Source organism: Mycteria americana, chromosome 1 (genome assembly GCF_035582795.1).
Source record: "Mycteria americana isolate JAX WOST 10 ecotype Jacksonville Zoo and Gardens chromosome 1, USCA_MyAme_1.0, whole genome shotgun sequence".
Lineage (NCBI taxonomy): Eukaryota > Metazoa > Chordata > Aves > Ciconiiformes > Ciconiidae > Mycteria > Mycteria americana.
In genome coordinates, this window is record NC_134365.1 from 164,581,234 (window position 1) to 164,608,920 (window position 27,687).

The 27,687-nt window shown below is 41.1% G+C and overlaps 1 protein-coding gene across 4 annotated transcripts in view; it reads left to right on the forward strand.

Moving 5' to 3' along the window:
• The first annotated feature begins 1,530 nt into the window (after window positions 1-1,530).
• Window positions 1,531-27,687, forward strand: part of DZIP1 (DAZ interacting zinc finger protein 1) — a 41,960-nt gene continuing 15,803 nt past the window's right edge. For 2 of the 4 annotated variants that reach the window (XM_075526759.1, XM_075526767.1), the window contains exons 1-11: window positions 1,532-1,675; window positions 6,876-6,959; window positions 7,034-7,537; window positions 11,038-11,122; window positions 12,662-12,786; window positions 16,038-16,199; window positions 16,939-17,076; window positions 18,340-18,402; window positions 19,650-19,790; window positions 22,238-22,286; window positions 23,608-23,664. In XM_075526759.1, the coding sequence (XP_075382874.1) occupies window positions 6,957-6,959; window positions 7,034-7,537; window positions 11,038-11,122; window positions 12,662-12,786; window positions 16,038-16,199; window positions 16,939-17,076; window positions 18,340-18,402; window positions 19,650-19,790; window positions 22,238-22,286; window positions 23,608-23,664 (1,327 nt within the window). In that variant the 5' untranslated portion in view covers window positions 1,532-1,675; window positions 6,876-6,956. Of the gene's footprint in view, window positions 1,676-6,875; window positions 6,960-7,033; window positions 7,538-11,037; window positions 11,123-12,661; window positions 12,787-16,037; window positions 16,200-16,938; window positions 17,077-18,339; window positions 18,403-19,649; window positions 19,791-22,237; window positions 22,287-23,607; window positions 23,665-27,687 lie in introns of those variants that run through there. The other 2 variants (XM_075526777.1, XM_075526785.1) reach the window with 2 other exon arrangements.

Here is a 27,687-nt window from a genome sequence, read left to right on the forward strand (position 1 = left end):
ATCTCGCTTTCTAAGCGAGCACTCCAACCATTCACATATTGTGCTCATCAACTCGTATTGCATATTTGCCTCTAGGCCTGACCCATAGAGGCTGTGACTGTCGCGTTGCTAGTTTTTTAAGTCCTCTCTTCATTGTTAGTGTTAATTAAGGTTTACCACACTAAAGCCTTGATATCCCTATCTTCCTCTGGCAATGCCTGCTTTAGTAGCCCAAGACGAGCAGATCTGCAGAAGCAAAAGCCAGTCCTGAGGACCTGATGTCCACATTTTACACATGTTCAGGTTTTCCTTCAGACTAGCTTTAGCCTGATCCTCTGGATTGAGCGCCCATTAGTGACTGGAGCATGCTGATGTACCCTTAGGACATTAAAAACTGAAGCATCCAAATGATTACTTATTTTCTTAAAGCTGCTGTACGCAGCATATGTGCCCACATCAACACTGTCGCAACAGAATTTCATGGCTCAGGAAGGAAAGTTGGTGTCTTCGTAAGTCTCTGAGCATGGATGTTGAGAGCCAAAGTCTTCCAGAGCTTATTGCCTATATACTTTGGGAAAAAAATGGTGTCTCCCTGGCCAAGTGGAACTCCTCAATGAAGATTAGGTGTTGTAAATGTGCAGTGGTCATCTACTCCACTGAATTTGCTGGCATATTTTGTATTAAATACAAACTGTGTGAAATTTTCCTCCTTGCCACAAAGGCTGCACAGCATTTATTTTGGAAAAACACAACTGAAAACCTTACAGGGAAGGGGAAGAAAATTAGGAGGATCTGACGTAATCTGTAGCCGTTGGAATGGTTCTACCTGCATGATACGATACGTATTTTCATTGAACCCCGTCTCTTTACCTGACATTACTTCGGTTAAGATACTCCAGGAAAGCATACTCCCGCCTTACCCTCGCACCGGAACTTGGTGTCCTCTTGCACACTTCAGGAAAACACTCATGGAAGAGCCACCCCCGCCGTGGAAGTCAACATTACGCTCCCTGCGGTCCCCTGAGCTCCCCGCTCCGGCTCCGCGGGCGGGCGGGGCCCTGCCGCCTCCGCCGCCGCCTGCCCGGGCGCGCTGCCCGCCCCTTCTCGCTGTGGAGTGCGCTCTTTGACAAGTTTAAATGTATGCTTTTCGGTGACTGCGTGACAAAAAGTGCCTTTAATGTCAAAAGGGAACCTTTCAAAAGCTTCTTTTAACTTCCTTTATATTAAAAAAAAAAAAAAAAGACGGAAAACAGGCTGCTTCTGGTCCGAGAGACTCGGGACGCCGCTCCTGGGCTAGGACCAAGACAAAGGACATCCCGCCTGGGCATAAACGTCTGCCGGGCGGCTTTCAAGAGCCGAGAGCCGGCGAGCAGCGGGGGAGCCCTGGCCTGCGCACCGCAGCGCCAGGCTCGGCCCCGAGCCCCTCGCGCCGCTCCCCCCCGCAGCCGCCGCCGCCTCTGCCCCGACTCATCCTCCGCGGCCTCGGGGCAGCGGAGGCGCAGGGGGATGGGGACGGGGGAGGCGAGGAGGAGGAGAAGGAGGAGGGGAGCTGCCTCCCTCTGCGGCACGCACCAGTAACCGCCCGGGTCGGGGGCGGGGAGCAGCCGCAGCCCCGCCACCCCTCCGCGCCCGGCGGCGGGGAACCGCGCTCCGCTAAGCGCACGGCCGCCCCTCCGCCGGGGAGGAGCAGCCTGAGGTGAGTGGAGGGGCTCCCCCGCCTCCCTGCCCCCCGCCCCGCGCGGGGCCGGGCAGCCGTTGGGGCGCAGGAGGGTGAGGGGAGGGAAGCGCTCGGCGGAGCCTCTCCTCAGGAGAAGGCGGGAGGGAGCGGGGAGGGAGGCCGCTCCCCGAAGCGGAGCCGGAGGTTTTGGCTGGGAGATGGAGCCCGGCTTAGGGCCTCCCGCAGGCCCGGCCCTGCTCGGCCGGCTCCCGCGGCACCTCGCCGAGCGCCCCGCTGCCTGCCCGCCGGGCCCGGGCCTGGCCTGCGGGCACAGCCGGGGTGAAACGCCGCTTTTCCCCTGTGCCGCCCACCCCGGTGGCAAGGGGTGACCGGGGGAGCAGGCCTCCTCCGCAGCCCACGGCCCTCGGGTTACGCCGGTGCCACCCCTAAGCGAGGGGGTTCGTGGGTGGGTGACAGCCCTAACTTCTGCATGGGCACAGCTCCGAGGATGGAGTAAAGCTGACAGAAAGAAAGAAAAGTGTTGGAAACATGTGCGGGCTGAGACTGCCCGTTTTGATCATTTTTTCCTGTCTTTCTGCCTCCATTGAGATAACCTGGGCAGCTTGTGCCTCTCCTCAGCTTAGTGATGCTCCGCTGCCAGGTCATGTTCAGTTAAAGCAGGTTTAGTTGGAGCTGCGTGAAACTCCATGTGGATATTCCTAACTAAATACATCAGTTGAGGAAAATAAGCATATCCACGGGTTTGGTTTAACTTTGCTGGCTTTAAATAATGGGGTTTTTAATTAAACCCATGCATCTGCGAGTTGAAGAGCCTTATTGCATTGTGTGCTTTTTCATGCTCCTGCTTGACACACAAACTGGTAGTTTACAAAATTCACGTGTTTTCTATGTAAAGAAATTTCTCCCATGTCAAATAGATAGAGCAGATCTTTGGGAGACAGATTTTATTATGTACAACTTAACAGTTCCTTTGACTAGGAAAAGCATCCAAATACAAGTTTTCAAGGCGTTTTAAGGAATTCGAGGCATGAACATTTTGGACAGTAGTCAGTATTTGAGCATTTTTTAAAAATCTAGTTGCTTACAAATAAAAGTGTATTTATATACTCTACATGGAAGTGAGTCTGCAGTATATTAGAAATAGCTCTAAAGGAGATTAGCGGCATATTTTCTTAATACTTCAGGTGTCAGAGCAGTGCAAAGTTCAGTGGTAAACCAGGCAGATCTATGTTTGATATATATAAAAAATGTTAAATAAATTTCTTTGAAGGTAGCAATTGCTGGCAGCCCTGTTCATGGAAAATGACGTGGCAAAAATGTCACCCTTGCAGGGGAAGACTGCAATGTAACAAACACCACACAGTATCTTTCTAAATTAAAAAAAAAGTCATGGTAAGTGATGGAAGAATCTGAATGGAAGATGTACTGAACCTTAGGTATTGCACTAAAGTGTGGCCAGTAGGCTTAAGGTTAAAGGTCCAAAAAGGAAGTTGTAGTGCCAAGTATTTTGGAAGATTGCCTTCAAGGGTGGCTCGAGCCAACAGGCAGGAGGGCTCACTCTCCTGCGCTCATGTTATTACCTTCTCTGTTCAAACTTCCAATACACTGAAATTGATTTTGTAGATTAATGAAACCTTGCGCTGGGCCTAGATATGTTCTGGGAAAGGTTGATTTTCAACCTTTTTACAGAAGTGGGGAAGACAGAAGGGTGTAATTTTTCTGTATGTGGATAAAGCAAGAGAGAAGTCCTTGTGGTTCTCTGTGGGTATGAAAGGACAGGCATTTCTTCCAGCTTTCCCTTTTTTGCGGGGGTAGATGTGGGTGTGAAGAATGGGAGAAGCTGGTAAGAATTGGACCACAGGTTGCTGAAGTGAGTGCCTGACCCCCCCCCGCCCCCCCGAGATTGATCTGGGTCTCTCTGATACTGGCTGGGGTAGGGTTTTGGTAGCTGAGGGGTGGAGGAAATGCTTGGGTCTGTGCTGTGAAGCAGAGGTGTGTCCTGTGGTCATGGTTTTGGGATGCATGCTGGGTGTGCTGACTGCAAGGAAGATACCTGTGCTGTGGGTGTTCAGTAGCAGACCCCCGTTTCTCCCTTCAGAGGTCCACCTTTTTGGAGCATGAGTCTGGTATATGCCTGGGTTTCCTTTAGGAGGGATGGGGATGCCCAGCCTGCTTACTTCCTGATGCCAAGTCAGAATGTAGCCAGCATGCATACGGAGAGGAGAGCTCATGGGTGGCACCACAGAGTAGCTCTGTGTCCCAGAGGTTGCCCTGACCATAGGTTGGATGTATATACTGGGGTGCATCAAACACAGCATAACGAGCCCATCAAGAGAGGTGATTATCCCGCTGTATTCAGCATTGGTGCGGCCTCACCTGGAGTACTGTGTGCAGTTCTGGGCCCCACAATTTAAGAGGGATGTGAGGTCCTTGAATGCATCCAGAGGAGGGCAACAAAGCTGGTGAAAGGGCTGGAAGGAATGTCCTATGAGGAGCAGCTAGGGACTCTGGGCTTGTCTGGTTTGGAGAAAAGGAGGCTGAGGGGCGACCTCATTGCTCTCTACAGCTTCCTGAGGAGGGGAAGTGGAGAGGGAGGTGCTGAGCTCTTCTCCCTGGCAGCCAGCGATAGGATGCAGCAGAATGGTTCAAAGCTGCACCAGGAGAGGTTTAGACTGAACATTAGGAAGCATTTCTTTACCGAGAGAGTGGTCAAACACTGGAACAGGCTTGCTAGAGGGGTGGTCGATGCCCCAAGCCCATCAGTGTTGAAGAGGCATTTGGACAACGCCCTTAACAGCATGCTTTAACTTTTGGTCAGCCCTGAAGTGGTCAGGCAGTTGGACTAGATGATCATTGTAGGTCCCTTCCAACTGAAATAGTCTATTCTAGTCTAGTCTAGTCTAGTCTAGTCTATTCTGTTCTATTCTATTCTACTCTAACCTATGTCTGCTAATATGGGAGGAATTAAATGAGGCCAGGTTTGTAGGAAGTTCCAGTATATTTTGTTATATCAGTTCATATATGTGGGAAAAGCAAACAAGCTTTTTGGCACAACAACCAACATAAAAACTTACATAAAACTAAGAGCTTGTAATTTGTGAGGGAAACGGTCCTTGAATTAGTGCATATAACAACATTGTTGGTATTTGCATGGAAGTAGACGTATGTTGCAATTAATAGTAGACATGTTACTGTTTATATTGGAAAGGGCAATGTTAAAAATGCAGATGAGAGGTGAGGTTCATTGCAAGTTCCTAGGAGATGAATGGAGGAAAATATTAAAGGGGAGTCTGAGAGATGTGGAGAAAATGAAAGGGGACAGAGGAGGGCTAACAAGATGGTTAGGGGTCTACAGCACAGTATCTACAAGAGGTTGAGGGGGCTGGGCTTGTTTAGTGTGGTGAAGAGAAGGCAAAGGGGCACTCTAATAGTGGCCTACAGTTACTTGGAGAATAGTCACAAAGATTTTTTCTTAGCAGTAGAAGATACTTGGTGAGGTATTAGGAAAAACGTTTTCAACAGGAGGAGAGCACAGCCGTGCAACAGGTTGCCCAGAGAGGGCATGGACTATTCATCTTAAAAGCCACAGGTGATGTGAACTAGTGTTGGTGATAGCCCTGCACTGAGCAGAAAGTTGGACTAGGTGATCACCAGAGGTCCCTTGTGAACAACCTTTCTGTGAGTTTATGATAGATGATGTAGAGGAACCTATGGAATGGAGTGTATGATCAAGTATATGTTGTGTGAATGTTCTTGGAGAGGTATATATCTAGGAATGAGAAGGAGGATGAGAAACTGAAGCGTGTGTTCACGGAAGGGACTGAAAAGCCAGGTAGGTATAAACATGGAACATGGTGGTAAGGCAAGGGCAGTGTAGGGGACTGAATTATTAAGAAATAGTAACGGGAAGAGCAGGTTTTTGGAGAAGAGTAGTAAGGATGAGCGAGGGAATAGGATAATTTTGTATAATGGAGAAGAAGGATGCTCCTGCCTGAGGACAGTGTTTGAAGCCACTGAGCAGGAGCAGGGAAATGGGAACACCATGCTGGGGAGTCCTAGGAATTGTGGTGAGGCAGGGAGATAGGCACCAGTTGTTGGTTGCCTTTGAAGAAAAGTGTTTGAGCACGGGATGGTGAAGTAGGTGATGTATGCAAGCCACGAGATGCTTCGTGGGGATGAAGTGTTTGGGAACAGTGCAGCGAGGCAGGAATGACAGGCAGACGTGGCGAGGTTGTAGGGTTATATGGTTGTAAGAGGTGGTCTGGTGTGTGGCGATACCAGGTATGATGAGTGAGGAGAGCACGTGGAAGTGGCATGCAAAGGGTGTATGACTGTGTTAGGGTGAGGAAGGTATGTGAATGTGCCTGGCAGGAGGTTGGTGTGCGGGCATTGGGAGAGTATGGAGTTGCGCTGGAGAGATTGCACGGGGCTACCAGCTAAAGCACCCAGGGGTGCAGCAGCGTGAACCGAATGTACAGAGAAATGGCATATGTACCATATGCTGATGGTGGGGAGGTGACAGGTGTCACCACATCTGGGAGATGAGTAGGTAGGGCTGGAGAAGAGCATGAAACAGCACGGGGGTGGAGGAGTGTAACGTTGTGGTAGGGTGAGACAGGTTTGTGAGTCAGGAGCAGCGCGGAGGAGGGACAGGGTGGCAGGTGGGGAGGCACGCTGATGCAGTGAAGTGAAATGGGTCTACAGAGTGCCATGTATAGACTTCTACGGTGAAGTGAAGGGAAAGTGGAGAGAGCAAACATACGCTGTGTAGCTGTGGTGAGGGTCCATATGCGTAACAGCATAGCTGAGGATATGTTTGTTGATGGGCTTAGTGTGTGAAGGTGGTAGAGGATGCATTGGTACAAGCGTGCGGTGTTCTGGGCAGGAGGAGCGCTGGGGTCCGCGAGAGAGGGCTAATCGGCATGTCGCTGCCGGGAGAACGTGGAGGTTCTTGGGGAAGAAGATACCGGGGCGGGGAAGCGGCCGGGATTTGTGCCGAGCACGGAGCCGAGTCCCCGCAGTGGGACACGGGTGCCGCGTGCCTGGGCGGCGTGGCGACAGCCAGCCCGCCGCCTGTCCCGGGCCGGGCCGGGCCGGGCAGAGGGGGCGCTGCCAGGGCAGGGCGCTCGGCGGGCGGTGTGTCGGGGAGCGGCGGGGCGGCCCGGGGCGGGCGGGAGGCGGCGCGGCCGGGCCTCACTCCCGCCTCCCCCCCGCGCAGGCCGGGGCTGCCATAGCGACGCGCAGGACGCCGGCGCCGAGCGGAGCCCGAGGGACGGAGCCCGAGAGACGGAGCCCGAGCATGGTGAGCGCCAGGGAGGGCGGGCCGTGGGGCGGGGTGGGTGCCAGCCCGGGCTCAGCTGTGTCTCTCTCCCGCAGCCCTTCACCGAGCGCGCCTACTACCCGCCGGCGGCGGGGGGAGCCGGGGCCGGCGCGGGGCCGGCGCCGTTTCCCGCCTTCCAGTTCCGCGGCCGCCATGAGGGCCCGGACTGGCGGCGGCTGAGCGCCGTGGACGTGGGCCGGGTGTCGCGGGAGGGAGACGTGGCGGCCCTGCAGGAGCACCTGGAGCACGTCACCTTCTGCAGCGCCGAGCGGGAGCGCTGCCCCCACTGCCAGGGCCCCGCCGACCCGCTGCTGCTCAAGCTGCTGCGCCTGGCCCAGCTCTGCACCGAGTACCTGCTGCACTCGCAGGAGTACCTCAGCGCCCAGCTCGGCAGCCTGGAGGAGGCCTTGCGGGCGGCACAGGCCCAGCGCGACCAGCTGGGCAAGGAGGTGGCCCACCGCTCGCAGGAGATCAAGGGGCTCAAGGAGGAGTGTCGCCGGAGGAAGAAGATGATCAGCACGCAGCAGATGATGCTGGAGGCCCGAGCCAGCTACCACCAGGTGAGAGGATAGGTGCTGGAGGCCCTGACACCCACACTTTGCCGGCTCCGAGCCCACTGGGGACGGGTGGCAGAGCAGTCCCGCTCTGCTGGGGTGCAGTCACTTGCTGGGTGAAAGGCTGGGGCTGCAGGGACCAGTGCTCTTACAAAAAGGGAGTGCATTGCTTGCAGGTGCTTCGCTTCCCATCTGTGTTTCACAGATATTTGGCTGGTATCACAGGCGTTTGGGAGAGTGCTACATCATCTTTAACAAATCCTCTTTTTACTAACGAGTGCTCTGTATTCTTGGATTCATTTTTGACGCATCTCAAGTGTCAGATACACGCACGTACAAAACCTGTGATAAATGTGTTACTACTTTCTTTTGCTGTCTTTCCTTGTGTATCAACTACATGGTCAGAAAACACACAGGGCAAGTACATCAGAACTGGTGCTAAGCAGTAACCTACCTGTCTGCGAGTTGTCACTTTCCTGTGGTAATGTTCTCCAGGCACAAAGTTTCTCCTTGTGTGTGTGACTCAGAAGTGACTCAGATATGATGGTAAAGAGCCCCAGTGAGGTAGCTCATCCCTAACTCCACAGCAATCTGTTCCATAAGGGTCTTCCCTAAGAGCATTCTGGTTTTTTGGGAGGGGTTTTTGTGTTCTGGATGTAATAGTTTGATTTAAATATTTTTCAGCTTCAGCATTTTTCAACAGGTTTCAGGAATGCAGAGTGCAGCTTCAAATGTAGTCTGAAGTCTAGAGAGTACACTGGACACAGACTTGACATGATTTCAGGCTAGCGCTTTGTGTCTATACGTTTAAAGTTACAGTTTTATTCCTTTTTTTTAATTCTTGGGATACTAGCAGTCCTGACTGTTGAAATTCTCATTAATAATGGAATAGGTGCAGTTCCAAAATAGGAACCAATGCACGTTTTCTTATAGTATGTACAATCTTATCCCACAGTATAATGCCAATTTCAGCAGGCTGGCAAAGTTTAATTTTTTAACACATCAGCTAAATTGGCTCAAATGTTTCTGTAAGGGAAAAGAGACCTTATTCCCCAAGAGTAGAGCTATACGTATGGTAGACTTGATGGGAACCTTGTCTCAATGCATTCATTTGAGTGTTAGTCTTAAGGACAAGCTGCTGCTGTTGAATCATTTTAAAAAGCCTTTATGCAACTTACAGGACTGTCTGTCCTGTGTTGCAAAAGAAAACTGATTGCATGCATAATTTTACATGTAAAGTTAAGTAATTCTCATACTGTGATTGCCAGTTAAATATTACCAAGTTTTCCCGAAATATTTGTAGGATACAACTGTCTCAGTGGAAGCTGAAGAACATGGTAGTGATCTTGGCTCATCACTAATCTTCTGTTCAGTGGCATTTACAATAAAGCAGAGATGGAAAGCTATTTCCCATTTTTAGTTTAATTTCATGTAAAGTAAACATCTACCCCTCCTCCCCCCTTTTTTCCTCTCTGTTAGTAAATTCTTGTCTCTAGAAGTTATTTAGGTTCACGTGGGAAAAGTGAGCTCAGGGAGTGACGTTGCACAGTTCCTGCAGTTCCTACAGTGTTTTCCGGATTCTGAGTGCAAATGCCAGAGACAAATTAAACCCTTCCTAGGGTTTGTAAACGCAGGGCAGCACTGCGATCACTAAACAGTAATTGTGTGTTGTTTACCTGTGCCATGATCTTGGCTGATCTGCAGTGCCAGATAAGAGGGGTTTTGCTGGTGTTCCTGAGAGGATAGTTCAGATTTCATGCCCTCAAAGTCTTGGCTGTTTTGCAAACAAGCTTGTAAATAGTTACTTGCCTCTTTTAGTGGAGGCACAGTTTATATCTAATGTAACCATGCTTTGGAATTCAGATTTAACGCCTTTAATCCACCACCAATGTAAGTTCAACCATGAAATACTACTATAAAATGGTACTGGTACTTACAACTCATAAATTTGAGACTCCTTGGTCAATACCTTCATCCGAGTAATACAAATTTAACTTTAATAATTTTTCAGTTTTTTGATACTTTGTTCAGAAATCTTATATTCTCATGCACAATGTAGGCATAAAGTGCACATTGTGTCTAACATTGTGAAAAGTAGTTGCAAGAATAATGTTACATAATTCAAAACCTAAGTATTCCCTGTGTTAATCCTGTCTCCTGCAGTAAGAGCTTTCTTTCACTACCAGCAAGTCAAACTGACATGAAGTTTGTGCTTGAATGGATAACATTATTTCACAGCCAATTTCATTCCATAAATCGTGTGCAATCTGTTACACTGTAAGCTCCCTCTTGGTTGGCAGCAATGCTTTACTGCCGTACTATATCTCTTTGCTTTGTTTTTTTGTTAGCACTTTCTTGCATTTGTCCAACAAAATTTTTCTTAATAATTCATGGCTTTAGCATTTGCTGAAAGATATTTATATTTAATAAGATACCTGACTATCAGTGGCAGTATTTTAAATATTAGATGAAATCTGGGAATTTGGTTATGGTGGCAAGGTCTTGAATCTGTTAAGTCAGTCTCTTACAGTTGTATCACACTGATGAGGAAAAAGGACTCAGCTGAGTATTTGTGGTTTGTTAAAATATATTTATGTGAAAAAAAAGTATGAGAGGTAACGAGCAACCCTACCTAAAGTGATTAGGGGCTTTGATTCACAGTCTTGCCACTATGTTGCAAAATCTGTAGATGTAGCTTCTGTCCTTGTGATACCCATCTGTTTTTAATATTCTGAACATTAGTGGAATGTATTTTGAAGGTGAACAAAAAAAATCTTTTAAAATGGATAGGATCCAAATTTGACTTAAAATATGACTTAAAATTCAAATTAAAAAATAATAAGTAAATTAAAGGAACAGTAATTGAAAGAGCTTTACGCTTCAGAAGGATGTTAGGTAGCATACTAATGTATATACCTTTTCTTGCAAAATTGTGTACTGTTGCCTTATTTTGGTTGAAATGTCTGACCTTTTTACATATCTATGGTCCTTCTAGTATTGTCACCTTACAATTCACTTATGTGTACTCAAACCCATCTTTATTGTTTTTTCCAACTGTATGGTGCTCTCCTTTGCTGTGATACAAGAGTCATAAGAATACCTGAGCTGCTAGTTGGCTGGAGTCAGTATGTATTTTGCTGAATAGTGTTGTCTTACTTTTTCCTTATACTTCTCTACCTACCTATATTCATCTCTTATCTGTGGTTTATATCAGAATTTGAACTGGGTTGGTCAGAGTCTTTTTTGTTCAGAGTTTCTACAGTGCCTAGCACAATGGGATTCTTGCCCATGACCATCACTGCGAGACATTAAATAACACAAATAACTTTACAGAAATCAGGCACTGTGAGAATTTTAGTCATTATTCTTCTGAAATGGAATTTATTAAAGTTACCTACTTTTGATGTCTGAGCAAAATGTAATAACCCATTAAAAACCTTAACTACTATACTTACCAAACAGATGTTACTAATAATAACTAAAATATTTTTATCTGTTTTTTGTAGTGTCAGTTTTGTGAAAAGGCTTTTATGAACTATTCCTTTTTACAAAGTCACATGCAAAGGCGTCATCCGGAAGAATCTCAGTTTGGTATGTACTTTAATGTTACCAAAAAAATCGAGATAAATAGTTTAGAAAAGTGTAAACATAGTGAGAACGTGCAGTCCATGATTTTGTGTAACTGGGAAGAATGATTTTAACGTGGCAGATAGCAATTTGTGTGAATGCAAGCAACACTAACTGACAAAATCTATTGGGCGACATGTTTCAGTCTCTGGAAAATAATTAACAAAAGATTGTATGCCATATTTACAGTACCTTTTAAAACTAGCATTCCTGCCGAATACTTAGTAGCAGACTTCAGAGCACAGTTTCTTTTTGGGCATGTGTGTTATGAAGGTGTGGATAAACGGAACAAGTTGCACTAAGGCAAGTGCATTTTGTGAATACCTATGAATCATCCGTACAGAAATAATCCAGGTCAGCTGAAATCAGTTTGAATAGGATCAGGCTCTCCTGAACTAAACTGACTGTAAAATATAGCGAGAAAAAGAAACTGTCAGTAATAATATAACTTCATGTACCTATGATAATCTTGGTTGCTATACCACTAACTTACATACTTTTGATCTCTGCATTGAAAAATGTTTAGTTTGAAAAACATTGCTCTCAAAGTTTGTTTCATTCATCTCTAAATTCTCTCCTTCCTGTTAGGTTGCATGCTTATGATTTATTGCTAAGGACTAACAAGTATTGACAGATGGCAGTGATTAGAAATGAGTTAGGAAAAAAGAGCATTTGGGAGGAGAAAGAGTGGGAAGAATCTAGTGAGGTCTGAACTGTAGCTTGTCAGGCAAATAAAACAGCAGGAGCAGTGAGAGGGGTCTGAGTAAGCGTCTGAGGAAGCATTAATATATTGGAAGAAGAAAGAAGCTCTTGTGCACTTTACATTTGATAAAAATGTAAAGATGCTGCAGAACCAGTTGAACTAATTATCGTATAAAGAATTAGTCTGAAATGGCTGTATGAGGGAAATACTCCATGCAGTTATTTCTGAAATAATATTCTGCATTGTGCTCAGATTCCCAGATGATGGGCTAGTAAATCTTTGGTAAATTGATAAAATGTTTCAAGATTACGTATTGTTATAATTTCTGCATATTTTAACATGTTTTATTACAGTGACATTCCCTCTGACTCATTCCAGATAAATAATGAGTTGTATTCCAAATGGACTCCTTACAAAAGTTATTTAGAATAAATTAAACCTAACAGAATTGAATAATTGAGGTTCACTTTGTCCATCATACATCTTTTTTTGAGCCTGTGTTGCTTAGATTCCTTTGAAATTACATTATATAACACTTTTTCTTGTAAATATTTCATAAACTATTTCACATGTCAGTAATATCGGTATTTTTCAGTCTTTGAGGATAACATTAGCAGTCCAGAGAACATACATATTTAAAATCATCTTTGGAGAATCACAGTAGTGGGAGAGGAAATGGTCTATGAGAGTCACACTTCATGAAGATGTTATTGAAATGCTATAGAAACACATTTGCAGTAAGTATCACATTTCCAGAAATTACAACAAATATTTTTAAAATCTGTGTTTCTTTCAAACAGAACAGAAGAGGAAAGCAAAGACAGACAAATTGCAGGATGAAATTGATAAACTGAAAGAGCAGTTGCAGCTCACCAAGTCCCAGTTAGAGGCTGAACAACAGGCTAATATGGTCAGGTTTTCTAAGGTAATATGTGCTAAATAATATGAACCTCTCAAAAGAATTAGTACTTTGAACTGTGTTCACTCATTTTGTAACTGGAACAGAACAAAAATGTATCTACAGTTTGCCTGCCTGGCAGCAATGGTACTTGGGCATTAGAGCATATGTCCCCCTCATGCCCCCATAATTTTGAACATCTGCTTTCCCCTTACTTTTGTGTTAGACATACTTTAAATGAATACTTAAGACACATTTCTGTTAGCACTTGCCAGTTCATTAGATAAGTGTGGCCTGTTATTGAAGCAGATAAAATTGCTTTGCTGTGGTGAAATACAAGCCATTTTTAATATTATGATATTTTGTGATGATTAAACGTTTCTTATGTATGACTTATAATATGACTGACATATTACTGAGAGGTCACTTATATACTACGTGACTTATGTATGTGACTTTATAAACTGAGTCAGATTTATTCTTTGCTGTGAATAACTTTACTGTCTAACAGAGGTGTAAAGCAGTCAAGGAAGAGAGATTGAGAAGAAAGAAAGTGATCTAGACATTGCATGTTGGTCTTTAAATGCTTAGGATTTGGTTGACCAGAGAGCCAAAGCAGAAAGTAATCTTAGCTACTGCTGTGTGAATAAAAAAACCTTAAAACAGAATGATTTAAAAGCAGTAATTATCTGTTTGTAATCACATGGAAGGCTTTATTTAGGATGATATTGAGTTTTGTGGTAGTGTTGACTAGCTCATAAAGAGAAAAAAGAGTCTCTAAGTTACCTGTTTCTGTTTTTTAAAAGCTTCATAATTTCAGATAATCTCACAGTTTTCATTTCTGTTTAAGTAAATACAATCAGATAATTTGCTATCAAAATAGGGATGGAATTTTTTTAAAGGGGGGGGGGCTTTGTGATTCATTAAGGAGCAAATTCTTGGCATAAGAAACAAAATAATTCTAATGATTCATTTAGATGTTGATCTTGGTATTGCAGTTTGCCTTGTATCACATTCAAAAGCAGGGGTTTCTGGCTGTTCACATAACCTGTGGGAACCTTGCCTTAATATATCACCCAATATTCAGAACTTAGCGGAGTTTGAGGACCTTCATACATAAAACCAACCATTATGTTTGGAAAGAAACACCACATTTTTAATTTAAAGGAAATCAACAAAACACCACTATCATTATTTTCTTCCTTGTTTTCAGAGGAAAAGCTGGTCTTCTGTAAAACATGCAATGTTTCTTTTCCTGAACACAGCTTCAGACTCTCCTTTCTTCAGTCTTCCTGTTCCCCTTCTTCCGGGACCATTCAGCTTCCTGGGTTTTTTCCATTTTCAAAACTAACTGGATAACCAAATGAAGAGCGTGGGTAGAGTTTCATCTAGGAGTGCAAGCAGGGTCAGAATAATGAGCCTTGGCCCTATGTGGACATCTGCTAGGTGTTCTACTCATTCATTCTGTGCCTCACTTTTGAGAGGTACATCTATAACATATTTCTCCTACCCCGAAGCATTGTTTTTCTTACGAGATGGAACTTGGAGTATTCATAACAGTGCAGCATAGATTTTTTTGGTGCCTTAGGGGCCTATTTTGAAGTCACTTGTCTTAGCTGAGACTCCTACCTACAAGGGGACTGCCTGAAATGTCCTGAAGCTACAGCCTGCAGTGTTACACAACAAGAAGCTTTCAAAGCTTCTGTGTTTTTCTGGGATGTTAGGGAAGATAGAAATGTGACTGGTTGCAGTTTGTCTGCCATGACTGACATCCACTGTCAATTCAGGTATCATTATGTTGTTGTCTTTTGATTGAAAGGTCAGAAGATCTTTCCACAGTGTTTTTTGTAGGAGAACCACTACTGGAGGGAAGTTGGATAAAAACCGTCATGCTTCCAGTTCTTGGTCCTTTCTACTCCTTTGAGGTGGAAGGATACAGAAGATCCCGCTCTTCATAAGTGTACAGTGATTGCTTGTTATAGTTAGTCGGAGAACAAATTCAGAGTGAATGCTGTGATGGAAAGATGTAGGAGTTGCCTAAAAAGTGCGTATATTCTGGACAGTGAAATGCGGGACTTTGAACAAGTTGAGGACTATATAAAAATGAGTGACTAGGTAATGGAATCGTAAAAGTAATTTAACAGATTAAGTGGGGTAAATGTATATGGGGAAAAAATAATTGTAACTTCGTCTACGAAATGATGGGTTCTGAGCTGAGTGTTATTACTGAAGGGCAAGATCTTAAGGTTGTGATACATAGTTCCAGGGAAATGATAGCCCAGTGGTTAGTAGCAGCCGGCAAAGAAAATAAAATATTACAAATTATTCTGAAAAATCACTGCACAAGTCACAGCCTAAATACTGTATATAGGTCTAATCCCTTTATCTCAAAAGGGATATGATAGGATTAAATATCCTGGAGGTATTTAAAAGACATGTAGATGTGGCACTTAGGGACATGGTTTAGTGGTGGACGTGGCAGTGTTAAGTTTATGCTTGGACTTGATGATCTTAAAGGTCTTGGCAGACATCAGTATCTCACCCTCCATCCCCACCAAGCTGTTGTCTCTTTTCAGACTGACAACTCTTAGCATGGCTCAGCCATTCTAAATACAGACTGTGAAGACATAGAGTGAATAGGTATCAATCATTCACTCTTTTTCCAGCTCAGGACCTAGCATCCATCAAATGAACCTGGCAGGAGCCAGATTCAAACAAAAAAAAGCTCTTCATGCAACTTGTAGTAGACCTGTGGGGCTCCTTGGCAAAAGATGTTGCAGTTGCTAAAAGCTGACGCAGCCTCAAGGGACAACTGCAAAAGTATAGGAGGAGAAATGTATTGGAGGTTACTAAGTTTACAAAACTGTATCAGGCTGAGGAAGTCCTCTGAGCTGAAAACAGTTGGCAGCTTGGAGACTATTAAGGAGAACGCACATGTTTGCTTGCCCTGTTATTATCCTTTCCCATCTATACACTTATGGCCTCTGTGAGAAACAGGATGCTGAACTAGCTGGATCTTTGATATGACTAAGTAAGGTCATTCATGTGTTATTCAATGAAAAATAACGAACTACCAAAACTTCTTGAAGCATACTTGTTTTGCTAGCAAAATGTATAGCTCGCTACCCCAAAATTCTTCAGAAACTGGTGTTTTTTCATGTTTTTGATCTTACAGTGTTGCCCATTGAAAGTGACTGCTTCCCACACATAGTTTGGGTGCTTGAATTAGTATTTCATGTGGGGGAAAATAACAAATAATGTTTTAAAAATAATTTCAGGAATGTGAACAGCAAAAATCAAAAGAAGAAGAAATTCTACAATCATTTCATAAATGGAAAGAGGAGGAAAAAGAGAAATTGGCTGATGAAATAGAAAAAGTGAAAGAGATGTTTATGAAAGAGCTCAAGGAGTTATCTTCAAGAAATTCAACATTAGAAAATGTAAGTGATTTAAATTTTCCAACATTTTAAGGCACGCATCTCTTACAGTAGATGGTAGTGAACTTCATGTATTTGAAATGTGATGTAGTCATCTTAGAGGTCTTCTTACAAAACTTTAAAAATAATGGTTGGACGACAGCCATAATTGTATCTTTGTATACTGGTACTTTATTAACATAATTTAAGTTCTTTTTTTAATAGTATTGTTTTGGATGAGTGAATTATGCCTTCAGCAACTCTGTCAGTTTTTTCTTACTCCTCAACTTTTGAGTCCCTGTTTACAGATTAGTAGATATTGTTATTATTGCTGTCTGTTAGGTATCCTTATATTAATATTCTTATAACTGGCATGGAGAGGAGTAACCTCTGCAGTATAGTCCTGACAGTAGAACTGCACGTGCTTTCAATACATGCTCTGGAAATGCTTTCCAGAGTTTTGACTAGAAAGAGGATTGTAAAAGTATAGGTGGGTCAGAAAACAACTACGAACAGCATTACCAGAGCAGCTTATATTTTGTAGCTGCTAGTTCCTGTGTATATTTGCAAGGTATATTTATGTTAGATGTATATATTAATTATTACATGAAATTTTTAAATGCTGAACTCATGAGAAATGTGAGAAGTGTCTGATGCAAACTCTCTGTGGTTATGTTTTAAGTAAATTTTGTATTAAATGACAGTTTTATAAAACAAAATCTGTATACATATTTGGATCTTCATTTTTCCCCCTGCCTTTTAGCAACTGTTAGAATTGCAAAAGTCCAATATGCAACAGAAATCCAATTTAGGGACGCTGAAAGACAGTCAAGAATTTACAGAAGAGAAACCTCAAAGTCCTCAGGATTATCACAATGTGGTTAAACTTCTGGAAAAGCAGGTAATGCTGTAACTTGATGTATTGCTTTTGACAGACTACTTGTGTTCTTTTCATTTTTTTACACCTCTGAGTAGGATTTTAAATCCATAAGTAAAATTCTTATCCCTCTGAATGTCTAAAATAGCTGTTTTTAAAGTTTTACTACTATTCAGTACAATCTCTGTAATGGAAATCAAGGAATTATTTCCCTTATCCTTTATAAATAAATTAATTGTTACTTATTTATTGATATTCTCTTATTCTTTATTATTAAATATATTAAGCTTTACCAAGTATGGTTGCAGTTCAATTCCAGAAGGCTCTAATAAACCATTTATGTCTGCTGATCTGTGAGGCCACTTATGGAGAAATTGGAATTTTCCATTTTCCAAGTTGAAAAAAAATGTAAAGAAGCTTCCTGACAGGATTTGTCAACCTGTGGCTTTTGAGTCATACGAAGTGCTTGAGCTTGTCAGGTGCAACTTCTGTACCAGGACTATATCTTCTGACCAGCACAGATGCTGGTGCTAGTGCAAAGCTGTTGGACAATCCAAGTCCTATCTATAGGAAAGATTGGGCTAGCAAGGGCCACTGAGGCCAAGATCACTGCATTGCTCTGAGGCTCACCTGCACGTCTGGGTTGTTCCTATAAAAAAAATGAGTTGTGAGACCTTTAGAAGTTCCCACAAACCTTTTAATGCTTGTTTTTTGGCACTTTGAGGCATGCATTATATATTTCATGGTTCTTGGGATGTGAAGGTCTTTGTATACTGCTGGTATCATCTGGAAGTTTGGTCACTTCTGTTCAAAGATGTGGAAAACTTAGTGAGTTTTACTTTATGGTTTTTTTATTTCATCAAAGAATATTTGGTTCACTCTCAAACTCGTATATTAATACTGTTTTTTATTGTCATTATGCAAAAAGCATTGTTAATGAGTGCATGAAATGACATTATTTGGGGGGGGAAAACCCTGCTCTTACTACTCCTATTGTTAATACACAGAGGTGTATCAAAATACTTGTGTATTTCTCACTCACAGTCACTGTATGTACCAATCAAGGAGGAAATACGTAGTTTCTAGAGTGATTGGTAAGAAAACGACACTCGGATGCATAAAACGTGCTGATGAGTGTTCTACGTCTTAAATACGGGGTTACTCAAGTTTCATATCATCAATAATCTTTTCAGTATTTATGCTTTATTTAGAAAAGTAAAGCTGCATATATTGAACTAAATGGTAATGTGTTATTAACAGGAATTAATATTGATTTCCCCTATGCAGGAAAGTAAGTGGACATCTAGAATACAAGCCCTTCATCATGACCATGAGACAGAAAAGTCCCTGGTAAGTGGCACAACAAACCACTTAAACTAAAAGGAGACTTTTTTCTTATTTTCTCACCCTTTCAGTAGTTCTTGATATGCTAGAATACATCTGTTTGATTAGAAAGCTTAGATATCAAGAGTTAATAAAAGTGTGTCCTCTTAGATGTATTTATTATCTCTGTATTTCTGTTGTGCTAGAATCTTGACGTTTCAGTTAAGGCCAGAGTTGAAACAGAATTTATTATTTAAGAATCCAACAGACACCTGAAACTGTATCTCTGTTTTGAAGAGCTCACAACTAATTCTGTGAGCACTATATTATACAGTGTTTTCTGTGTTATGTGAATATGCTGGACAGTTGAGATATAACTTGCCAACATGTAGCTTTCATCTACCCTGTACCTTCTGCTGCCATGGACCTATGGCATATGTCTCAATCTTCTTTTCGCTTTTCTATCACTTCTCTGTTGCTTTTTCTGTTGTAGCTTTCTAACACAGAATCTGTTCAGCTTTTCCAGGAAAAAACACCATGGCATTTTGTTTTGCATCAGTTTATATATTTTACTATACAAAGCTTTATTCCTCAGATTTTTTTTATGTCTGCATTTCTTTTTAATCTCTTTCCTGCTTTGTTTCTCTTGCTTCTTTTCCTTTCATTTTCCTTTCATCTGCGTGACCATGTGAGCAGATCATAGTGGTCTGACCAATGCTTCTTCTCCTCTGGCAAGAAAGCAGTGGGGAGGAACCATGGAACATTCCCCAAAAAGGATGTAGTTAATGATACACCCACATACAATGCAAGAATAGAATAAGGCAGGAGTAACGTAAGTACTACTTTTGGGATGGTGCACCTAAAATATTGTTCCCTTTCTTCTACATTCAGGGCTATTATATTAGGTTTATCATGCAAGTTCACATCTCATCACCTTAAAATATCGTTTGATACTATTTATAACCAAAACATTTTTATAGAGTCATATGCTTTTTCCTGCAATCTTATTTTTAGGCAATCTCAGTAAAATGTTCGTATGTCCCTTTCTTTGTATTGAGATTTAGATAGTCTTCCTTGTGTAAATAAAAAGTGATCCAGACAACTGTTTTGTAATATATGCAAGTCCCAATGAAATCACAGGAGACATTACTTTTTTGCTGAAAAAAAAGTGTTAAAAATATTTAAGCATGACACTTGCTTGTTTAAACTTTGTAGAATTAAAATATTTTATATAATATTAATATGAAGTTACTTTTCTTCTGATTGCTTTCTAGCTACTATCACAGATTGAGAAGCTTAAATCATCAGTGAGAGAAGACCTGAATAAAAATAACACCTTTTACAAGAGGCGGATAGAAGAATTGGGGCAGAGGCTTCAGGAGCAGAACGATCTGATTATTACTCAGAAGAAGCAGGTCTGTGTTGTGAAGCTCTCTATGTTTCAGAGAGCACAAGACATAGAGAAATATTTTACTAGCATTTGATCTTTGCTGTGTCTCTGGTTGCATAGTTAATATTCCCAATTTGTAATAGTATTGCTGTAACATTTTAGTTACACTTTGGAAATTATGTTGCTAAATAGAATAGATCTGGAAAAGAGACACAGGAATGTAAACCAGGAATTAAAACACAATTTAGAAGGAAAGGATTAATAAACCAAATGTTTTTAATAATTTCAACAGAAAGTTAAAAGATTACTAGGTCGCAGTCACCAAAGACCACTACAGATGAAAAATTTCTGACAGTGAACAGGATTTAATCTGCCACAAAATAATCATCATGAAATCTAGTGTTTGACATCTGAAAATACATGACTTCTCACACTAAAAATAAAGTATGATATTTATCACTTTGAGAATAATTAATTACCGTATGAAATTTAACAATATAAAGTGCCGGATTCTCCACCTGGGACGGCGTAATCCTGGTTATACATACAAACTGGGGGACGAGAGGCTGAAGAGCAGCCCCATGGAAAGAGATCTGGGGGTTTGGGTTGATGGCAAGTTGTATATGAGTCAGCAGTGTGCCCTGGCAGCCAAAAGGGCCAACCGTGTCCTGGGGTGCACCAAGCACAGCATAGCTAGGCTGTTGAGGGAGGTGATTGTCCCACTCTACACTGCACTGGTGCAGCCCCACCTCGAGTACTGTGTGCAGTTGTGGGTGCCTCAATACAAGGACATCAAACTGTTAGAGTGTGTCCAGAGGAGGGCAACCAAGATTCTGAAAGGCCTTGAGGGCAAGACTTACGAGGGAGGAATGGCTGAGGGCCCTTGGCTTATTCAGCTTGGAGAAGGCTGAGGGGGGACCTCATCGCAGTCTGCAACTTCCTCAAGGTGGGCAGTGGAGGGGGAGGTGCTGATCTCCTCTCTCTGGTGACCAGCGATAGGGCACGAGGAAATGGAATGAAGCTGCGTCAGGGGGAGTTCAGATTGGACATTAGGAAAAGGTTCTTCACCGAGAGGGTGGTCGCTCACCAGAACAGGCTCCCCAGGGAAGTGGTCTCGGCACCAAGCCTGTCAGAGTTCAAGGAGCATCTGGACAACACTCTTAGTCATATGGTTTAGTTTTAAGTAGTCCTGCAAGGAGCAGGGAGTTGGACTCGATGATCCTTATGGGTCCCTTCCAACTTGAGATAGTCTATGATTCTATGAAATAATTTGTTTGGAAATTAATTGTTTTTTCTTAAAATATGCTTTTGTTCAAACATAACTATAGATTTTTTGAGGTGATCGGTGGGTGAAGATTGGGGAGGTCTGGAGTTTAGACTATAGCATGACTATGCGGTCCTTACAACCTATTCCTCTATTAGATGGTGCATTCTTTACAAATCAACATCTGATTTTACACATTTTTCTTGAGATTAATGTTAAACCTATACTTCAGTGCTTAAAGAATTGGAAAGATAAGTAATAGTTTTACATCTCCACTTTGATGAATTTGATAGCTGGAGCAATAGAGGACTTAATCCTAGACAAATTACTTGCAGTGAAGTGACCTTTTAAAACAAAACAGTATGACCACAGGTGTAAAATAGGTTCAGAGGGATCTGAGTTTGGTGTTTGTGAAATACAGTTGTGAAGATCTACATTCTCAATACCTGGAAACTGGAAGGGCTTGAGAAATGGCTAACACTTTTGTAGAATCCAAACTGAATGGACAATGAATTGAGGCACTACTGGCTATATCCAAATGGATAAATAAAAGAGGACCAGGGTCCAATATCTTGTGCCAGCTCCAGCTGACATTGACTGTGTGTCTATATGATTTGGGTTTAGCTTCTATTTTGGGAATTGGGAGTGCAGAACATTGTTTTAATGATACAGGATTCACAAGTTTCCTGTTTTCTTTAGGTTGAATTACAGCCAGCTTGTTTCCTCTACACTCTCAGTTTTGTTCAGCACGTCTTGGGTGTCAAATAGACAAAACTGTAGAGCAGACGGGAGAACTGTTCATATATTTAAAATCAATATCTAATTAAGTGTTGCCCTGGAGTGGAGCGAGACTTGCAAAATTGAACATGAATTGCTGAAGCAGAAAGTATTGAAACTGTAAGTGCTGAATGGGCCCATAAGCCCACTCTCCTTTCACTTTATAGCTTGTAGTAACAGGGTGTACAAAGCATGAATTCACATAAGACAACAAATAGAAATAAGTCTTCAGCATTCATTAAACATGAATGAAATATGCATTAGGCAGTAGAATAGAGTTCCACAAAAGTAGTAGTTTTCTCCCCAAATCATAGACAATAATTTCTGTTATGGAATAGTACTGAAACTAGGTATTTTGTACTCAGTGTGCATTTCTAGATACTGATCATTTACATTTGTAACTATTCATGTATCTGTCTTTTCTCTTTTAGATAAAAGATTTGTCCACAAGATCAGTTGCAAGCTTTAAACCATATGATGGTAAGTACAAACTGTAAGAAAAAGCAGATTTTGTTTCTGATTTCAGCAGCTTGGCTGAAAAAAAAGTTACAATTCATTGAAAAATATAGACATCAACTTTACTAACTAAATATTGAAATCAAATCAGTACTGGCAATTTATTTGTGTTTCACAGGGTGTCTACCTGTTTCCATGCCATGATTTTCGAAGTTCATGTTTTGCAGCTGTAAGGACTTCTAATGTACCAAGTTGATTGCTTGAGTAGTGAAGAGATGTGAAATATAGCAACTGTATTTTGTATTATGTGAACAACCTTTGGCTTTGCTTTATGAAGTGTAATTTTAATTGTTTTTTCATGCTTGACTGTTCTTAGGCTGCAGAACTCACAAAAGGGAAAATACTGAAAGAGTAGACAAAATTGATTAATTTATCAGTTAAGATACAGATGTTCAAAGAATTTTAAGAACTCTGATATTTTTGTATGTGCAATGCTTTAACATCTGAAGTCCATTACAAATAGATAACCTGATAATAGTGTTTTGGGATGCAATCCTGCACCACAAACACCCGTATAGTTGATGCTGCAATTGCAGTGACTTGAAGTAAGTTTGTTGCAATAGATGATGACAGCAGCATTAATTCTAATCCCAGTTTGGAAATCATCTTGCTTTATTAGCAGAACATTGGCTTGAACTGAATCTAACAAACAGCAGGGAGTAGGTTAGTTCGAGGAGAGCATAGTAATAGTATGGCTGTATGGCTTCTCAGCTGGAGCTGGTCATATTCAGCCACGCTGAAGCACAGACCATGGCACACAACTGAATTTGCTCCTAGGCCCCAAGCTGATCTGAGGAATGTAGAATTGAAGTGATAATTCACTCCAAGGCTACACTCTATACATGTTATAGATAGGGTTTGCACTAATTGATATGAAGTGTGGATGCAGCAGATCCTCTTCGGGGAATACAAGTGTTGATCGGGCTAGACTTGACTAAGTAGCTTTGGGCCAGGGCTTCTTCCCTGGGATGCAAAGGCAACGTACAGACATGACCAAAGAGATGATCTGACTAGTGTGGGTTCACATTCCAGTTCAGTGACAATTTAATTACCAGTTTCTTTTCCTCGTTCTAGAAGTATTAAAAATGTTAAGCATATCTAGAGATGTACTTTTATGTTGTGAAGGACCAATTTTTACTTTATAAACTATTTGTTTACAATAATACACCAACATTTGCGTAATTTATAAATATGATTAAATATTGCAACATTTATGAACCTGTATATGTCTGTTACTGTTTACTATTGTACATTTACATTATTTTTTACTTTTACGCTATTTTAGTGAACACTACTGTAGAGCATCTTGAAGAATCTAAACCAAGTCTACCAGTGATGCATGGTAAGTTTTTTTGATAGGTCCAGATCCAGTACTTTCAACTCTAACACTCTGTCTTCTTAAATGTGTTGCTTGTCAAATCACAGCTGTAAGAGTAGTTGTGTTGAAAGAACATAACTTGAATTACTTTGCTGTATGTCAGCATTCCTATCCTCCAGTGAGAATTCCTATGAAGTAATTGTAAAGATGCACTATTGAAAAGAAGAAGTGAAAACCAAAATAAAATAATTTGAGAATATTTCCTAGCATGTGTATAGTATTGGAGCACTTTAAGGTAAATTAAACTAACTGAGGAAATAAAATTATGTTTTCTTCTAGAAAACATGCTTATTTTCTGATATATGCGTCTACTGGGTAGGTATGTGTGTAAACTGGAATTTGTATAGAGAAAAATGTGGAGATGTTTGTTTATAAGTCTTGAAATACTGTATTTTTCACATGACTTCAAAAGTCAAGGAGAAAAAATACAGAAGACATAATCAAAATAGACAGTCAGCCCATCTAGATAGTTCTTCCAGAGTATATCTGTAGTTACATATAGATCATTATTTAGTTATTTTAACTTGTGGCATTGTGATATTGCTTAGCAGTGGGGGGAAGCAACGAACCTCCATTTGCATTGTTTGGTGCTTTGTGAAAAGAGTTTTCACTTTTTTTCTCAGTATGCAAAGTAATGGAGAGTACTGTTACCAATATTCTGCGATCAATCAATTCTTTACTTTCATTTCAAGTAGGAAAGCAATAGGAAAAATGAACTTTGAGCAAGTAAAATGTTTAAATGTTAAAACCATTTTATAAATTGAGTTATTGAACTATAACTAAATAATGATTTTATTTCTCTTAGTTTTAAAACCTGTCAAGGGGAGAGGAAATGGAATTTGTCTAAGAAAAATGTACAGAATTTTTCTTTTTCAACAAATTCAAAAAGTTCTGAAAAGGCATGTGGGCAGAAGGAGCAGTGTACAACAGAAGCTTTAGACAACTTGATGAGGAATGAAAAACTGATGAATATGAACTGTTGATTTAAAAAATTTGTTGTGTCAAGAATTATTAAACTAAGGAAAAGAGATTTTTATTATATGGTAAAATTATTTTAATAATACAGAGATTTCTTACTAACCTATGCAAGGTAGCTGTTCATTGCTAGAAGCTTTTTAAGTGAAACTATACAGATGAAATGTTGTTGTGTGGAGAAAAGTAATAATATATTAAGTATAGATTATTAATAATAGTATTTTAAATAATCCAATTATTTTTCATTCAAACCAGCTTCATTGCACCAACACAGTAGTGCTGGTTCTAGCTAAGAGATCTCACAGCAAGTAGCTTAGCTGTTGGCCTGAATTTAAGAAACGAGTTTTATGAAGAATATTGCTGCTAAAGGCTTACACACCAAGCTTGTCGAGCATTGCTTTCTTAGTGCATTTACTTTCATTTGGACTGAGGAGGAAAACAGTTCTGTGAATATTAGTATTTTCTGTACTCTGACAATTGATATCAGCTCATTCAGATCTTTCCTGATTTCTTGCTGCTCCAAATATGAAGTTTGTGACACCTTATGAAACTTCTCAAGATAGAAAAGGCTGTTCCTGCCATTGATGTACAAAAGATTCACTATCAGTTTATTATGAAACCTCAAAGAAGGTGTTACCTTCCGATTCCTTTGCTGATGATTATTTTATTTATCTCTGCAGGTCTCTCTGTCTGTCCCCTTTCTTCCCTTCTGGATTTTTTTTAAACTTACCCTACCTAATTTCTGGATATAAAGGTTAGCAGAAATTATAGTGTCTTTCCCAAAATTTTGACGGCTCCTCGAGGGATTGACTTGCATACTGAATTAAGACATCATGGCTGCATCTCGTGCCATTATGAAAATGGAAGTGCTTGCTGGTAACTTCTGTACACGAATTTATTTAGCACAGAGCATCTCAGAAATCACAAGAGCTATAGTTTTCCAACCACACGAATGCCTGCCTATGGAATATCTTCCTTTTCTTTCTTTTTTTCTCTTTGAAAGAAAATTTATTCTGGAAAAGGCTCTCTTATGTGAACTTAAGTACACTTTTCAAAGTTGCCTGGAAGCTTTTGCATCCTAAGATTAGTTCTGCACATCTTAAATCTGTGCTATGAAAAGATACCCAAATTACAAATGAGGTATCTTAGGTGTAAAGTAGTGGAATAACTGTGTTATCCTGCTGCTTTTGTGTTCATGTTCATGATTTCTTGGGAGACCTAATAGTCTGCCTTGAATGCCATCCTGGCTGACCATTCTTCTCACAGTTTCTGAGCTAGCTGTAGAGTTTTGTGCAGATATAACGTAAGTCTTATCTTCAAAGATTACTTAAGTCTCACAAAAAGGCAATGGATTAATTATGATTTTTTAAAATCATTTTAAAATCAGAGTTTGGCTCCTATATTACTCTTGAAATGTTGATAGTTCAATATTTAATCTTTGTTAGGTCAATAATAGTAGGTGGAATTGAAGACAGTAGTTAAAAAGCAAAGATATCAATTAGATTATTCATTAAAACCTATGACTCAGTCTTCAAACATGGTGTGGACTAAGGCCCAGCTGTTGTTAGGGTAATAACTGAAGCATCTGAGGAAAATTTAGTCAAAGTAGTCTTCATAGACAGTTCACAGAGAAAAGGGGCACCTTCAGAATTTGGTTCAGCTGAACTAAGATCTGAATTGCTCTTTGAAGTTGCCTGTGTCTCTTCATTGACTTTAGAAGGAGTCTGAGATGAGTAGGCTCCTAACTTAGAGGCCTCAGGTAAGTGTAAAAAAATTATCATATTTAAGAATATTGGTTTAAAATTAATATTTGTGCTGCTTATGTGCAGTATATGGCTTCCCATTGATTAGTTAGGAGAAAAATATATGAAGTGCCTTGATTCAAAGATGACTATCAAAATTATAGGTATCACAGATTAAGTCTGGCAGCTCTTTGGATGTGAAATTTGAGTATAAATTAAAGGAGTAGGTAATGACTATAGGCATGGCTTACATTCCTTACATCTTTAAGAATTGCAGCAATTTACAGCAAACAAGCTTTACGTTTCATCCTTGGTTTTCATATTGCAAGTGCAAAGTGCTTACTGTAGGCGATACTCTACTATATATAATTGTAACACTTCTGTTCAGGCCAAAAGTACTTCAACATTTCATATTTCAGAGTAAATAGACAGGATTTCTCCTTTAAATATTGGCCAGAAGACTGTTTTTCCAATAGTTCTGTCAGAATATGGGTTTTTTTTTAAAACCAGTAGATACAAACAGACAAATAATATATGATATGCTTGAAATATACACAGCCTGAATTCTTCATTATTGTTAGATATATTTCCTATTTCACCTGCATAGAAATGGTCTTCAAATATTATTTAAAATCTGATATTTAATGATTTGTCCAAGTATGCCAGGCACATAATTTTTCAGTAGTATAATTATCCACTGAAGAAATTAAGGCAACCTGTACTTTTGATACATCTCATCTATCTCTCCACACATATTAGGTGGCAGAAAAGATATTCTGAAAGATGTGGGATGACACTCACATCATTGTGGAGGTCATCTTAAGGTTGCTGGCCTTAATGATGGCTAGTATTAATATGGCTGGATTCAGGCCAGTGAGATATGAATATGAGCAGCCTTCATTAAGACTGGTGTTGGTAGCTGCTATTTAGCTAGGTTCAAGCCTGAGGCTGACAGGAACTGTTCTTGTGAGGATGAAGCTAAGGTTAGGTTTTGGACTGAGGCTGGCTGATGACATATGGTGAGGATGTGTCCAGAATTTGCCACTGGGCTAGGTACAGGATTTAGCAATGGTACTGTTTGGTTAGGGTCAGGTGTGGGACTGTTGGGGAGGACCAAATGTTGGTTTGGAGTTTGGAGTTAAGGTGGTTCATGCCAGCATAAGAAGTTGATTTATGGCAGGGTCTGCAAAGCGCTGGTATCACCCAGAGACTTCTGGTTATTGCTGAGCCAAGGTTTTACAGGGATCACTGACCTTGGGTTAGGATTAGG